Source organism: Notolepis coatsorum (assembly GCF_963971535.1).
Source record: "Notolepis coatsorum genome assembly, chromosome: 1".
NCBI lineage: Eukaryota > Metazoa > Chordata > Actinopteri > Aulopiformes > Paralepididae > Notolepis > Notolepis coatsorum.
The window spans coordinates 12,872,027-12,885,488 of NC_140165.1; the positions used below are offsets into that span (position 1 = coordinate 12,872,027).

General features: G+C 48.7%; 1 protein-coding gene across 1 annotated transcript in view; it reads right to left on the reverse strand.

Annotated features, from left to right (window-relative positions):
• The window catches only part of LOC311238422 (serine/threonine-protein kinase SIK2-like), a gene marked incomplete at both ends in the record, with an annotated part of 33,169 nt that extends 21,339 nt beyond the window's left edge, over nt 1–11,830 (reverse strand). Inside the window, 5 exons of the mRNA XM_084326480.1 lie at nt 7,442–7,566; nt 9,041–9,202; nt 10,188–10,251; nt 10,722–10,838; nt 11,657–11,830. Of these exons, the coding sequence (XP_084182606.1) occupies nt 7,442–7,566; nt 9,041–9,202; nt 10,188–10,251; nt 10,722–10,838; nt 11,657–11,830 (642 nt within the window). The remainder of the gene's footprint in view (nt 1–7,441; nt 7,567–9,040; nt 9,203–10,187; nt 10,252–10,721; nt 10,839–11,656) is intronic.
• Between the last annotated feature and the right edge of the window lie 1,632 nt (nt 11,831–13,462).

The window sequence follows — 13,462 nt, forward strand, 5'->3', positions numbered from 1 at the left end:
TAGTTCACTTGGATAACTTTTGTTTTTGGGTACAAGTCACCTCTCCTGTTCTCCTGCTCGTTCTACCTGCACCCTGTGTTGACTCGCTCCCTCTCTCTCGGTCCCGCATCACCTCGGAGATTCTGCCGAGAGAAGTCTGCAGAGCGGCTCTGACGTCAGCATCTGCTACCCCCTACTACCACCTCGGGAGAAGCTGCAGAGCAGCAGAACAGTTTCATCCTTGCTTGAATTCCTGTCTTGTTTAGACTCTTCCTATTCTATGCTGTTTAATTAGTCTCAATAAACAAGCCCCTGTTTTTGGCAACTCTGAATCCTACTCTCTTGTGTCGTTGCGTTTGGGGTCGGTGTCAAACCATAACATTACGATCCAACCAAAATGACGACCCCAGCCGACACAGAGAGGGTCAGAACCGCACTTGCTAATCAAGTCGAGTTGACCAGGGATCACAGTCACCAACTAGAGAGGGCTGCGGCTGCGGTGCAGGATCTCAGGGAACAGGTCCTGCCTATTCAAGGGTCAATGGCCGCTCTGGCGGGACAACAATCCGGTATTCTCGCTCAGCTTCACTCGCTGAGCGACACCGTTAATGCTTTACTTCCCTCACATCCTTCAGGAGCATTCACCGCAGCCCCAGCAGATCCCGCACCTCGGGAACCCCGTCTCTCCGTCCCACGGCTGTTCGACGGCAATCCCGAGGAGTGTGCCACATTCATCATGCAATGTGAGTTGGTTTTCCGTCATCAACCAAGCCGTTTTACTGCTCGAGGGTCCCAAGTGGCTTATATGACGAACTTGCTTTCAGGCCATGCTGCCCAGTGGGTCACTTCCTCCTGGGCAATGGATGCAGATTTTGTTTTCTCCTATCCAGACTTCGTGGCGGAGCTCCGCAGAGTGTTCCACCATCCAGCCCGAGGTCTGGACCCCGGAGCCCGGTTGGGGACTTTCCGACAGGGGAGCGGCAGGGTGACGGACTATGTCCTGGAGTTTCGACTGGCGGCGGTGGAGAGTGGATGGAACGACCCTGCACTTCGCCTAACCTTCTTGAGGGGGCTCAGTGACGCAGTCCGGGACCAGCTCGCTACCAGGGAGTTGCCCGACTCCCTCGAGGACCTGTTTAGCCTCGTCATCCGCATCGACGGACGCCTCCTGGAGAGAAGGCGCGAGAGGACCCGACTGTTACCCCCTGAGGTACCCCGGATTCCCCGGACGCATGACGTCACTCCTGGACGCCCTGTCCTCAACACTACTGGTGGTAGCAGGCCTCCCCGTTCGGTTCGCGAGGAGGAACCCATGCAGCTGGGACGCTCTCATCTGAGCCAGGCGGAGCGTGAGGCAAGGCTCAGGTCCGGTCTCTGCCTCTACTGCGGAGGTGCGGGACACCGAATCGCCGACTGCCCCACCCGGCCAAAAGATCAGGCTCGCCGAGACCCCGGGAGATCCTGGTGAGCCGTTTTTCCCATTCCCAGCGCCGCGCACCACCTGACCATCTGATGAGCGTCACCCTGGCCTGGGGGGACCAACGTGCCACGGTGGAGGCCCTCATCGACTCTGGGGCAGATGAGAATTTCCTCGACTTCGAGTTCGCTACCCGAGCCAACATTCCACTTGAGGACCTTGTGAGGCCCTTGGAGATCTTCTCGTTGGACCAACACCGCCTGGCCGACATCTCTCAACGCACCGGCCCAGTCGTGCTGACCATCGCTGGGAACCACGTCGAGAGAATCCAGTTCCTCATCACCCAATCCCCCCTTGTCCCGGTGGTCCTGGGTAGGCCCTGGCTCGCGCTGCACGAGCCCCACATCGCCTGGTCCTCCGGTACCATCAAGGGCTGGAGCTCCTCCTGTCACGCCCTGTGTCTGCAGGCGGCGTCCTGTCCCCCGCCCCGGAGGCCCGCTGGTGAGTTGCCTCCGGACCTCTCGTCCATACCTCCCGAGTACCACGACCTCTTGGAGGTTTTCAGTAAATCCAGGGCTCAGGCCCTTCCACCTCACCGCCCCTATGACTGCGCCATCGACCTCCGCCAAGGGGCTCCCCTTCCCGGCAGCCGCCTCTACAGTCTGACCGTTCCGGAGAAGAAGGCGATGGATCTCTACATCTCTGAGTCATTGGAAGCAGGACTCATTCGGCCTTCCTCCTCCCCGGTGGCGGCCGGTTTCTTCTTTGTTGGTAAGAAGGATGGGGACCTGCGACCCTGCATCGACTATCGTCAGCTCAACGAGATCACCATCAAAAACAAGTACCCTCTACCTCTCATGAGCTCCACCTTCGAGCCACTGACCCAGGCCTCGTTCTTCACCAAGCTGGACCTCCGGAGTGCCTACCATCTTGTCCGTATCCGTGAGGGCGATGAATGGAAGACCGCCTTCAAGACCCCCAGGGGCCACTACGAGTACCTAGTGATGCCGTTCGGCCTCACCAACGCCCCGGCGGTATTCCAGGCACTCATGAACGACGTCCTTCGTGACATGCTGGAGGTGTTCGTGGTGGTGTACCTGGACGACATTCTCATCTTCTCCAGGACCCTCGAGGAACACATCCAGCATGTCCGCCGTGTGCTGGAGCGCCTCCTCCACAATCGGCTCTTCGTCAAGGCGGAGAAGTGCCGTTTCCACGCCGACTCCGTCGACTACCTGGGCTTCATCGTTGAGAAGGGCTTGACCCGAGCGGATCCTCGCAAGATCCAAGCTGTGGAGGATTGGCCTGAACCCACCACTCGGAAGGAGTTACAGAGTTTCCTCGGGTTCGCCAACTTCTACCGAAGGTTCATCCGGAACTACAGTCAAGTGGCGGAGCCACTTACCAAGCTGACCTCCCCCACTCTGCCGTTCGACTGGTCCCCAGCGGCATGCGCTGCGTTCCGCTCCCTCAAGAAGAGGTTCACTTCCGCCCCTATCCTGCTCCACCCTGACCCCAAGAGACAGTTCATTGTGGAGGTGGACGCCTCGGATACTGGCCTGGGCGCTGTCCTATCCCAACGTTCTCTTTCGGACCAGAAGGTGCATCCTTGCGCCTTCTACTCGCGTCGCTTCCTCCCTGCCGAGAGGAACTACGACACCGGCAATCGGGAGCTGCTGGCGGTCGTGGCTGCGTTGGAGGAGTGGCGTCATTGGCTAGAGGGTGCCGAGGAGCCTTTTACCATCTGGACGGACCACAAGAACCTGACGTTCATCCGCGCTTCCAGGCGCCTCAACGGTCGGCAGGCGAGATGGGCCAGTTTCCTCAGTCGGTTCGACTTCTCGCTGACCTTCCGCCCCGGTTCCCGCAACACGAAGGCCGACTCCCTGTCCCGGTTACACTCCAAGGGGGCTCCACCCTCTGAGGACCCTACTCCCATCCTCCCGGAGGCCCGAGTGGTTGGAGCCATCACCTTGGGCATCGAGGGTGTGGTTAGGCGTGCCCTACGCTTCCAGCGTGCTCCTAGCAACGTCCCTATGCATCGTCTCTTCGTCCCCGACTCTGCCCGGTCCCGGGTACTGCTTTGGGGCCATACCAGCCGGTTCGCCTGCCACCCTGGCGTCCATCGCACGTTCTCCTTCCTGGCTCGTCGTTTCTGGTGGCCCACCATGCGGAACGACGTCAAGGAGTTCGTATTGGCCTGCGCGGTCTGTGCCCGCAGCAAGGCCTCTCACCAGGCACCCTCCGGGCTCTTGCAGCCACTTCCCGTTCCGAGCCGTCCGTGGTCACATGTGGCGCTGGACTTCGTCACAGGTCTGCCCTCCTCCCAGGGGAACACCTTCCTTCTGACCGTGGTGGATCGATTCAGCAAGGGGGTTCACCTCGTGGCCCTTTCCAAGCTTCCCTCGGCGGCCGAGACGGCGGACCTCCTGACTCACCACGTGTTCCGCCTTCATGGGTTTCCCCAGGACATCGTCTCTGACCGGGGGCCCCAGTTCACCTCCCAGGTATGGCGGGCCTTTTGCAAGGGATTGGGGGCAACGGTCAGTCTTTCCTCTGGTTATCATCCCCAGACTAACGGGCAGACGGAGAGGATGAACCAGAGCGTGGAGTCTGCTCTTCGCTGTGTGGCAGCCGAGAGACCGGCATCCTGGAGCCGTTTCCTTCCCTGGGTTGAATACTCCATCAATTCAATGGTCAGTTCCGCCACCGGCCTCTCACCCTTTGAGGTTTCCCTGGGCTACCAACCCCCTCTTTTCCCCGCACAGGAGGCGGAAGTGGCAGTTCCCTCCGTGCAGGTCCACCTCGACCGCTGCCGACGAGTTTGGGAGATTACCAGGACCGCGCTGCTCCGGACATCTGAGCGCGCCTGTCGTGGTGCCGACCGGCGCCGGGTTCCTGCGCCGACTTACCGCCCTGGGCAGAGGGTGTGGCTCTCCGCAAAGGACCTGCCGCTACGGTCCTCTGCCAAGAAACTCAACCCCCGTTTCGTCGGACCTTTCGAGGTCCTGAAGGTACTCAGTCCGGCGGCCCTGCGCCTGAGACTTCCTGCGTCCATGCACATCCACCCCGTGTTCCATGTCTCCCGGGTTAAGCCCGTCTCCCTCAGTCCCCTTATGCCTCCAGCTCCTGATCCTCCGCCTCCCGTGTTGGTGGATGGTCACCCCCAGTGGCAGGTCCGCCGGTTGATGGGCGTTCGTCGGCGGGGCCGGGGGTTCCAATACCTGGTGGACTGGGAGGGTTACGGTCCTGAGGAGCGTAGCTGGGTCTCCCGGCAGCTCATCGTGGATCCCAGCTTGATCACTGACTTCCATCGTGCCCATCCTGACGAGCCGGGTCGGCCTGGTCGCCGGGTGGCTCCCGTGGAGGAGGGGGTACTGTGAGGTTTCTGTCCTTGCTCACTTCCTCGCTCTGTTCCTTTAAACCACCTCGCTCTGTTTTCCATTTGTTTCTGTTAATCATTTCATTCCCCCATTCACACGCTTCTTCCCAGAGACGTCGTTGATTGGTTCTCTCCCTTCCACACGCTTTTCAATCACATCCCCCAGCTGTCACTGCTTGTCAATCAAACAATCCCGTATTATTTATACCCCGTTTCCCCACTCAAGTTTTGTTGGATCGTTTTGATATTTTCTGTTTGCATTCGCCGTTCCTGCTGCTGCTGTTGTTCCCTGTGCTTTACCTCCAGGATATCCAAGAAGCCTTCCTCTTGGACACCTTTTTCCCGTGGCGACGCGCTCGCTCCGCTGCTGTTCCAGCGCTCTTTACGCACAACGCCTGGGTGAGTTTTTAATGACTGTCTTTGATCAGATTCCGTTTTCGTGTGTTTTTATAACACTGAAGATTACCACCTTTTTATCAGACAGTCACTCACCCAGCGGTTGCCTTTTTGATTGTTTCACTGGGATAATATTTTGACATCTCCCACTGTGTGTTTATCACACCGAAGATATTATCACATTGGATTGTATTTTGGACTTCGCTCTCAGTGTCTATTTTTGCACCGAAGATATTTTTCACTTGGGATTGTGTTTTGGAACATTGCTCACTGTGTGTGTTTACACGAAGATTAGTTCACTTGGATAACTTTTGTTTTTGGGTACAAGTCACCTCTCCTGTTCTCCTGCTCGTTCTACCTGCACCCTGTGTTGACTCGCTCCCTCTCTCTCTCTCTCGGTCCCGCATCACCTCGGAGATTCTGCCGAGAGAAGTCTGCAGAGCGGCTCTGACGTCAGCATCTGCTACCCCCTACTACCACCTCGGGAGAAGCTGCAGAGCAGCAGAACAGTTTCATCCTTGCTTGAATTCCTGTCTTGTTTAGACTCTTCCTATTCTATGCTGTTTAATTAGTCTCAATAAACAAGCCCCTGTTTTTGGCAACTCTGAATCCTACTCTCTTGTGTCGTTGCGTTTGGGGTCGGTGTCAAACCATAACAATAGTTTTCTATTAGTTTCATGTATTACTTAAATCCTCAGCTCAAAGCCTGATCTGTCTATGTTGTCAAATACCTTTCCATAACCCCATCTTTTTTCCAACATATTTTCATTCTTGTTGATTTTGTAAGTTAACCTTTTCCATACTATGGCCTCTACATATGGCCAAATAGGACTTCAAAGATACAAATCTGTTATTGTTTGTTTGATCCCCAGTGCTAGTGCTCCCTTTAGCCTTAGGAAGGGAAATCCAGGCAAATTTCATGTGTAAAATATTGCCAGATTTTCATATTTCATCACGCTAGGCTAGCCTGCAGCCGGATAGCTTTCTACTGAGAGGAACTTGGTATCTATCTTCTTGTGACTCTGGAAAAGACGGTAGGTGGATTTAAACTTTAAATAACGGGATTCTTCCACATATGAAATTCACAAGGAGACAGACCTTCAATGGACCCATCTCAAATCTTAATCAACCTATCATTCTTAAACCTTAATCAACCAATCAGTAGGTTGTCAGACTGAGACTCTGTTAACCTCTGAACCTCTGACCTATCTCAAACCCTGCCCCCCTTTTCTCGATCATCCAATCACAGCCGTCACTTTCCTCGGACCAACAGCTGATCAAGGCATATTATACATTTCCTGAATCCTTATGGTCTGAGAGTGTTGTAGATTTTGTATTTTGTGTCCCTGTTGCTCCTCGATGACACAAGGCCAAACGATAGTACCGTACTTTTCGCACTATAAGCCGCACCTGACTATAAGCCGCAGCAGCTAAATTGAATGATGTGTACATATATAAGCCGCACTGGACTATAAGCCGCATGTGTTTTAATGTTTAATTACCATATGTAATTAGCATTGGGACACAATACTGTCGGACAAATAACAAGAATTAACTCATTTACAAGTTGTATTAAGTTTAGCAAATAAGGGAACAGATAAATAACATTTCAATGCAGTCAAAAAAGCAATATTTTGATTTTTACATTTTCGGGTTTGGTCACGTCGAGTCACATATAAGCCGCACCGTTATATAAGCCGCAGGGTCGAAAAATGGGGGGGAAAGCCGCGGCTTATAGTCCGAAAAGTACGGTATATAATTTAGGAGAAAATCGTGTAGAAATGTCTGTTGTTGACTGTTCAAAGAGCTCCAGTGACTATATTGGTCAGAAAGATTCACATCTTAGCTTGAATGAAAGATGACATAGTCCCCTTTAAAATGATACCAAAGACAATATTGTGAAACATTGGTAGATGTCCTCTACGTGAGTCTAAAGCAGGATATGCACCAGCATCTGAAATTCGGGGGTGGGTATACTTCATGACTTGATAATTATGATAAAGCTACCACTCCGGAAGGGCTATATACCAAAATATCATCTACAGACATAGATCTTTTAAAAAATGATATGTAAGTTTCGTCACCTTGAGTGGTACCGACAAGTGAAATTGTGGCCCATGGACTAAAGAGGGCGGAGTTTGAGATAGGTCCAAGTCAGAGGGTAATGGAGCCTCTCAGTCTGAAAACCTACCGATTGGTTGATTAGGGTTTAAGAATGATTGGTTGATTAAGGTTTAAAAACTAGATCTTCATTGGACACGACTTACCCAGATGTCCAGCGGGGGTCCGTCGTGCTCCTTCCCCTCGAAGACCTCCGGGGCGGCGTACGGTGGGCTCCCACACCATGTGGACAGAGCCTCCCCCTTTGCGTAGAAGTTCCCAAAGCCAAAGTCTACACTCAAGACAGAGTTAAAGGCCCAGTCAGTGATACAAGCGTAAACAAACTGGTATTTATTCTTGTGAAATAATGAATATTTGAAGTCTGAAGCCAATCATTAATCAAGTTAAATAGTCTGAAAAGGGGAAATAAAAATAATTATTTTGTGTCAAAGTTCCTATAGTCAAAGTAACTAAACCGCATACATACTAAACCACATACATACTAAACCACATGCATGCTAATCCACATACATACTAATCCACATGCATACTAAACCACAAAGGAGTCCTGAGGATGTAAATGTGAATGTGTCCTTCGGCGTAGCCTATGGAGTGAACCCCACACTGTCACTAGAATACCAACGCATCACTGCAGGCAAGGAAGAACCTTCACAGCCACCATTATAAAAGGCACCCCAGGTCCCAGATATTTTGGCTTTTCGATCTGCAGGTAAGGAGGCCTTTCCCTACAGTCAAGTGGTGTAAAAACTAGTGATTTAGCTGTACGAGGGGTGAACCTTGTATCATAATGAAGTTTTTTTTTATTTAATCTTTTTTAGAAGCCTATCCTATTGATCCCTAGTCAAGCCCCATCTTAGGACGTTCAGAGTTTTCATGCCGATATTGTCGTTTTTGAGAAGTCGCCATCAGCCATTTGTATAACAATCAATCCATCCTTGTGTGTTTGTGTTATGCTCGTCTGTTGTCCGTCTCACTACCCCCTCCCCTTAGTGTAAAGCCACTAGAGTTCTATAAAAGCTGCTATATAAATCTCATTTGTTATTATTATTTTTATTAAGTCAACAGGAGAATAGAAGCCCTTTCAACCCCCTTACAAAAATGTGTCACATGGTATTCTTGTAATATATGAAATCCCATCGGTATCGTAGTATTACTTAAGTACAAAAGTGTTACCATAGTGATACATGACTTTTACCATAGCAATACCATGGTGAATTATTTACTCAATGTCCAGCAACAAAGTAAAACTGAAAATACCATCAAACTACCGTGAAACAGTTCTATTACCTCTTCCTAAAGTGAAGGGAATGGGACCATCTCTTATCACTGAGTATCCTAATCCTCTATTGGCTGTCCCCTTCTCTGCCCCCTTCTCTATTCTCTGTCCCCTTCTCTGCCCCCTTCTCTATTCTCTGTCCCCTTCTCTGTCCCCTTCTCTGCCCTCTTTTCTGCCCCCTTCTCTGTCCCCTTCTCTGCGCCCTTCTCTGTCCCCTTCTCTGCCCTGTCCCCTTCTCTGTCCCCATCTCTGCCCTGCCCCCTTCTCTGTCCCCTTCTCTGCCCTGTCCCCTTCTCTGTCCCCTTCTGTCCCCTTCTCTGCCCCCTTCTCTGTCCCCTTCTCTGTCCCCTTCTCTGCCCCCTTCTCTGTCCCCTTCTCTGTCCCCTTCTCTGTCCCCTTCTCTGTACCCTTCTCTGCCCCCTTCTCTGTCCCCTTCTCTGTCCCCTTCTCTGTCCCCTTCTCTGCCTACCGGCTATCTTGATGTCCATGTTGTCGTCCAGCAGCAGGTTCTCTGCCTTGAGGTCTCGGTGGACGACGTGGTTGCTGTGGCAGTACTCCACGGCCGCCAGGATCTGGCAGAACTTCTTGCGCGCCTCCGCCTCGCTCAGCCGCCCCGAGCAGGACAGGTAGTCTAGGCAGGACAAAGAGGAGAGGGGGGGGGGGGTGAGTGGTTCCTGTGTAGCTCAATGGGTAGAGCATCCGAATCAGAAAGGTCTTTATTGCCAAATAGTTTTCACATACAAGAAATTAGCTTTGGTCGTTTTCGGTGCGACATTAACAGACAGATAATACAATAAAGAGGTGGAGTAAAATAAAATAATAATAATATAATAATAATAATAATAATAATTATGAAATAAATGAAATATGAACTAAGTTAAGCACAATAGAATATAATATAATTATGAAATAAAATATAGGCCAGGGCTGTACAGCTGTAAATAAAGAGGTAGAATAAAATAAAATATAAAATAAATAAAATATAGCATAATAGAATATAGTACAATTATAAGTACAAAATAAAATTTACATAAGAATAGGCAGGGCTGTACAACTGGGCAAGATGTGGTCAAGTGTAAAATGAAATAACAATACAGTGGGAAAGGATAATTAGCAGGGCTGTGCAATCGACATGGCACTATCAACACCGCCAGGGTTGAAGGTTCAATTCCCAATAGTGACGGCCTACAGTATGCTAGAAATATATGTAATCTCAGCACTGTAAGGCACTATGGATTCGATCATATATTACATAACAGTGTCTTTACTGAATATACATACATATACCTATTACCTATATATAAATGCTGACATAGAACAGCCTGCCCAGCAGCATTAACTGGCTTCAAAAAGTCTGTACGAACATTGCTATATCGGTATAGGAAAGTGAGGGTAGCATATTTATTATCCTTTTATCTTCTATACTGTATATATGCATATAGTCTCTTAATGTTTTATGATGATGTTCAATGCTTTATTTTGATGTATGTCCTGTCCATGAAGTGCTTGCATTTTATCATGTTTTTATCCCTTGGATGATGTCTCTAATCCACAATCAAATCAATCAATCAATCAATATACACAGCAACGAAAACAAGCGCTTCATTGACACTCACCAAATATCTCTCCATTTTTGGCATATTCTAGAACCATGTACAGCATGTCCTTGGTTTCCATAACCTGGTAAAAAAAAACACAACGACACACACACACACACACACACACACACACACACACACACACACACACACACACACACACACACACACACACACACACACACACACACACACGTAGAACAGTCAGACATCTTGTAGACACGTTGTTGAGGTTAGCGGCAGGTCATCGTTTTCCACTCCAGTCTCCTGGGGTGGACAGAGCACACGTCATGTCTGGCTGGGATTGAAGCACGTAGACAACATCACTATAAACATATCAACGTGACCCCAAGGCAGGGTCCCTATAGTGCAAGTGGGAGAGTGCGTGCGCGTCGCTGGCGTGTGCCGACGAGAAAGAATTGGTGAGAGAGAGAGAGAGAGAGAGAGAGAGAGAGAGAGAGAGAGAGAGAGAGAGAGAGAGAGAGAGAGAGAGAGAGAGGGGATATTGAATGTGATGAACAATGTGCGATAGTTACTTGAGCAGCAGCTCACCTGATACAGCTTGACGATGTGAGGGTGTTTCAACAGTTTCATGATCCGGACTTCTCTGTAGACCTTCTCCAGGTCCGCGGGGCTCAGCTTCGTCTTGTCGATGATCTTAATAGCTACCTGTGTGGACAAGATCCCAATTTGAGCTGCCTTTGTCTAGTTTAATAAGTATAGGCCATTCAATGTAATTAACTCTCAACTTTATTTATAAAAGCAAATGCAGTAGCCTATTAATGAGAACTATGTGTTCGAGCCCATTCGGGTGTATAAGTATGAATTCATTAATTAAATCCCATTAGAATATTGAGATTGATTGAAAACTTTATTAACAGATTGCAGAATGGGTACAATACAGTACGGCTCAATACATACAATTGTTAAGGGGATGCAGACCAGAGAAAGACTTTCGTCTTGTTTACATCAGGGTAAAGGAATGTGAATCACTACCCACTTTCAAAACCACTCTCAAAGAACACCTACGGGAGACTGCAATTCGAAACTGGCCACTGTAAATGTCCTAACCCAACCCCCTCCAATGTACAGTAAATGACCAAGTATGGTTGTCAATATTCCAATGTACAGTTTTGCTTGTACAGTTGTACAGTGTCCCTCCCCCCCACCTCCCCCAATGTACAGTTTTTACGTCAAATGTATATACTCTCTTTTCTGGACTATTTTTGTATCACAAACAGTACTGTATTTGCAAATCTGGTATGTCATAAATGTATAGATGTAGCAGTAATGTCTATCTGTATGTCATAATATGTTACGATGAATTGAAAATGGGGGACCCTGATGTAAACAAGACGAAAGTCTTTCTCTGGTCTGCATCCCCTTAACAATTGTGTGTATTGAGCTGTACTACTGTACCCATTCTGCAATCTGTTAATAAAGTTTTCAATCAATCAATCCCCCAGATAATACGCGTATAGGCCTACCTGAGTTTTCGTCACTTTGTGACGAGCCAGTTTGACAACAGCAAAGTTGCCTCTCCCCAGCGTCCTGGTGACCTCATAGAAGCCCACCTGCACCACCGGCCTGCCGGCGGTCCCGGTCCCGGTACCGGGCGCGGAGCGCGGAGGAGGAGGACTGCCCTCCGATAAAATGACCATGACGTCACGCGGCCGGGCCCCTCGATGCGCGGCTGCGCTGGAGGATTGTATTTCAGCGGAGGAGCTATTTCATCATGTATAGAAAGAAATGGAACTATAGTAAATAATGAAATGCCGATAGCCTCCACGATACAGGACTGCATCTATCATTCTATTTAGTAGCAGAGTAAAATGAGAGAACTTACCGAAAGTGGGCAGCGATATGAGACGTTGTGCGTTGCTCTTCCTCAAAACATCCACAGCGCAGTCCACATGCACAGACAGCACACAGGGGGTTATGTTGTTAATCCTCAGCTGGAAAAGCTTCTCCCAGGTGACACACACACACACACCACTCCATTAACGTCACTGTGGCGTCAAAGCTGCGGCTCAGCTGAGAGGGAAGCAACAGCCACATAGATATTAATGTGTCTCTATGGCAACAGCAGCAGCGTCCCGCGGAGGGAGAGGAGGAGACGGGACCCAATGTGGCGCAACGACCGCCCCCGTTGCGCTGCGCACAACATAATGACTTTGTGCGCTAAAGTGGTCACAATTGCTGCAAGTCTGTGTGTTGTGTGTTTCAATCTCTTTTATTATTAACGATACATTATTTGTTCAACCATCTTCTTATAGCTTGTCGTTGTCTCAATAAATAAATACAAATATTATATTTAATATTGTGTAAAAGGCAACTCTGCGTTTAGTCTGCTTTCTAGTGTCTTCATCAAGTACCAATTTGGTTACATAATAATACTAGTAATAAACGTTATTTATTGTATAGCACCTTTCATACAAAGACTGCAACTCAAAGTGCTTCACAACAGAAAAAGACAAGACACAAAATGAGCACATAAAGTGCAAACATTTAAAACGTGTTCAACCATCTTCTTATACCTTGTCTCAATAAATAAATACATTATATTTTATGTTGTGTAAATGACAACGCTGCATTTAGTCTGCTTTCTAGTCTCTTCAAGTACCACTGGTGCCAATTTGGTTACAACATAATAATAATAATAATAAACTTGATTTGTATAGTAGGCTACCTTATAGGATCTAACATCACAATAGGCCACATTGTTTATGGTTTGATTCAGTTTTAAAAATAGACAACAATAAAAAAGAGTAAGATAGAATAGACAGAGTCAAATAGTGCAATAGTGCAGTGCAATAAAATAGTAGAAGAGAATAGACATAAAATGAGCACATAAAGTGCAGACATTATAACGTTTTGTACAGTGCAATAAAATAGTTCTGGATAACAGTTTAAAGTCGTCTTTACCTTCTCTGTTTCGTATCCACAGTTTAAAACCTGACAGTCTTCCCTCCTGTTTGATACCCACTTTGACCCTTCGAACCTCCCACTCAGGGCAAACTCAGGGCACAGTTCTAGCCTGGGCCCCCTAGTTTTAAAGCCTGACAAGTCTTTCTTCTTGCTTGATACCCACACCGTTTAGTACCTGACAGTTTAGAACCTGTGATATAGAATCGACAGAGTAAAATGATGCAATAGTGCAGTGCAAATAAGGTATTTCTGAATTATTGTTTAACAGTTTAAAACCGTCTTTACCTTCCCTGTTTGACATCCAGTTTAGAACCAGACAGTCTTCCTTCCTGTTTGAATGAATGAATGAATGAATGAAAACTTTA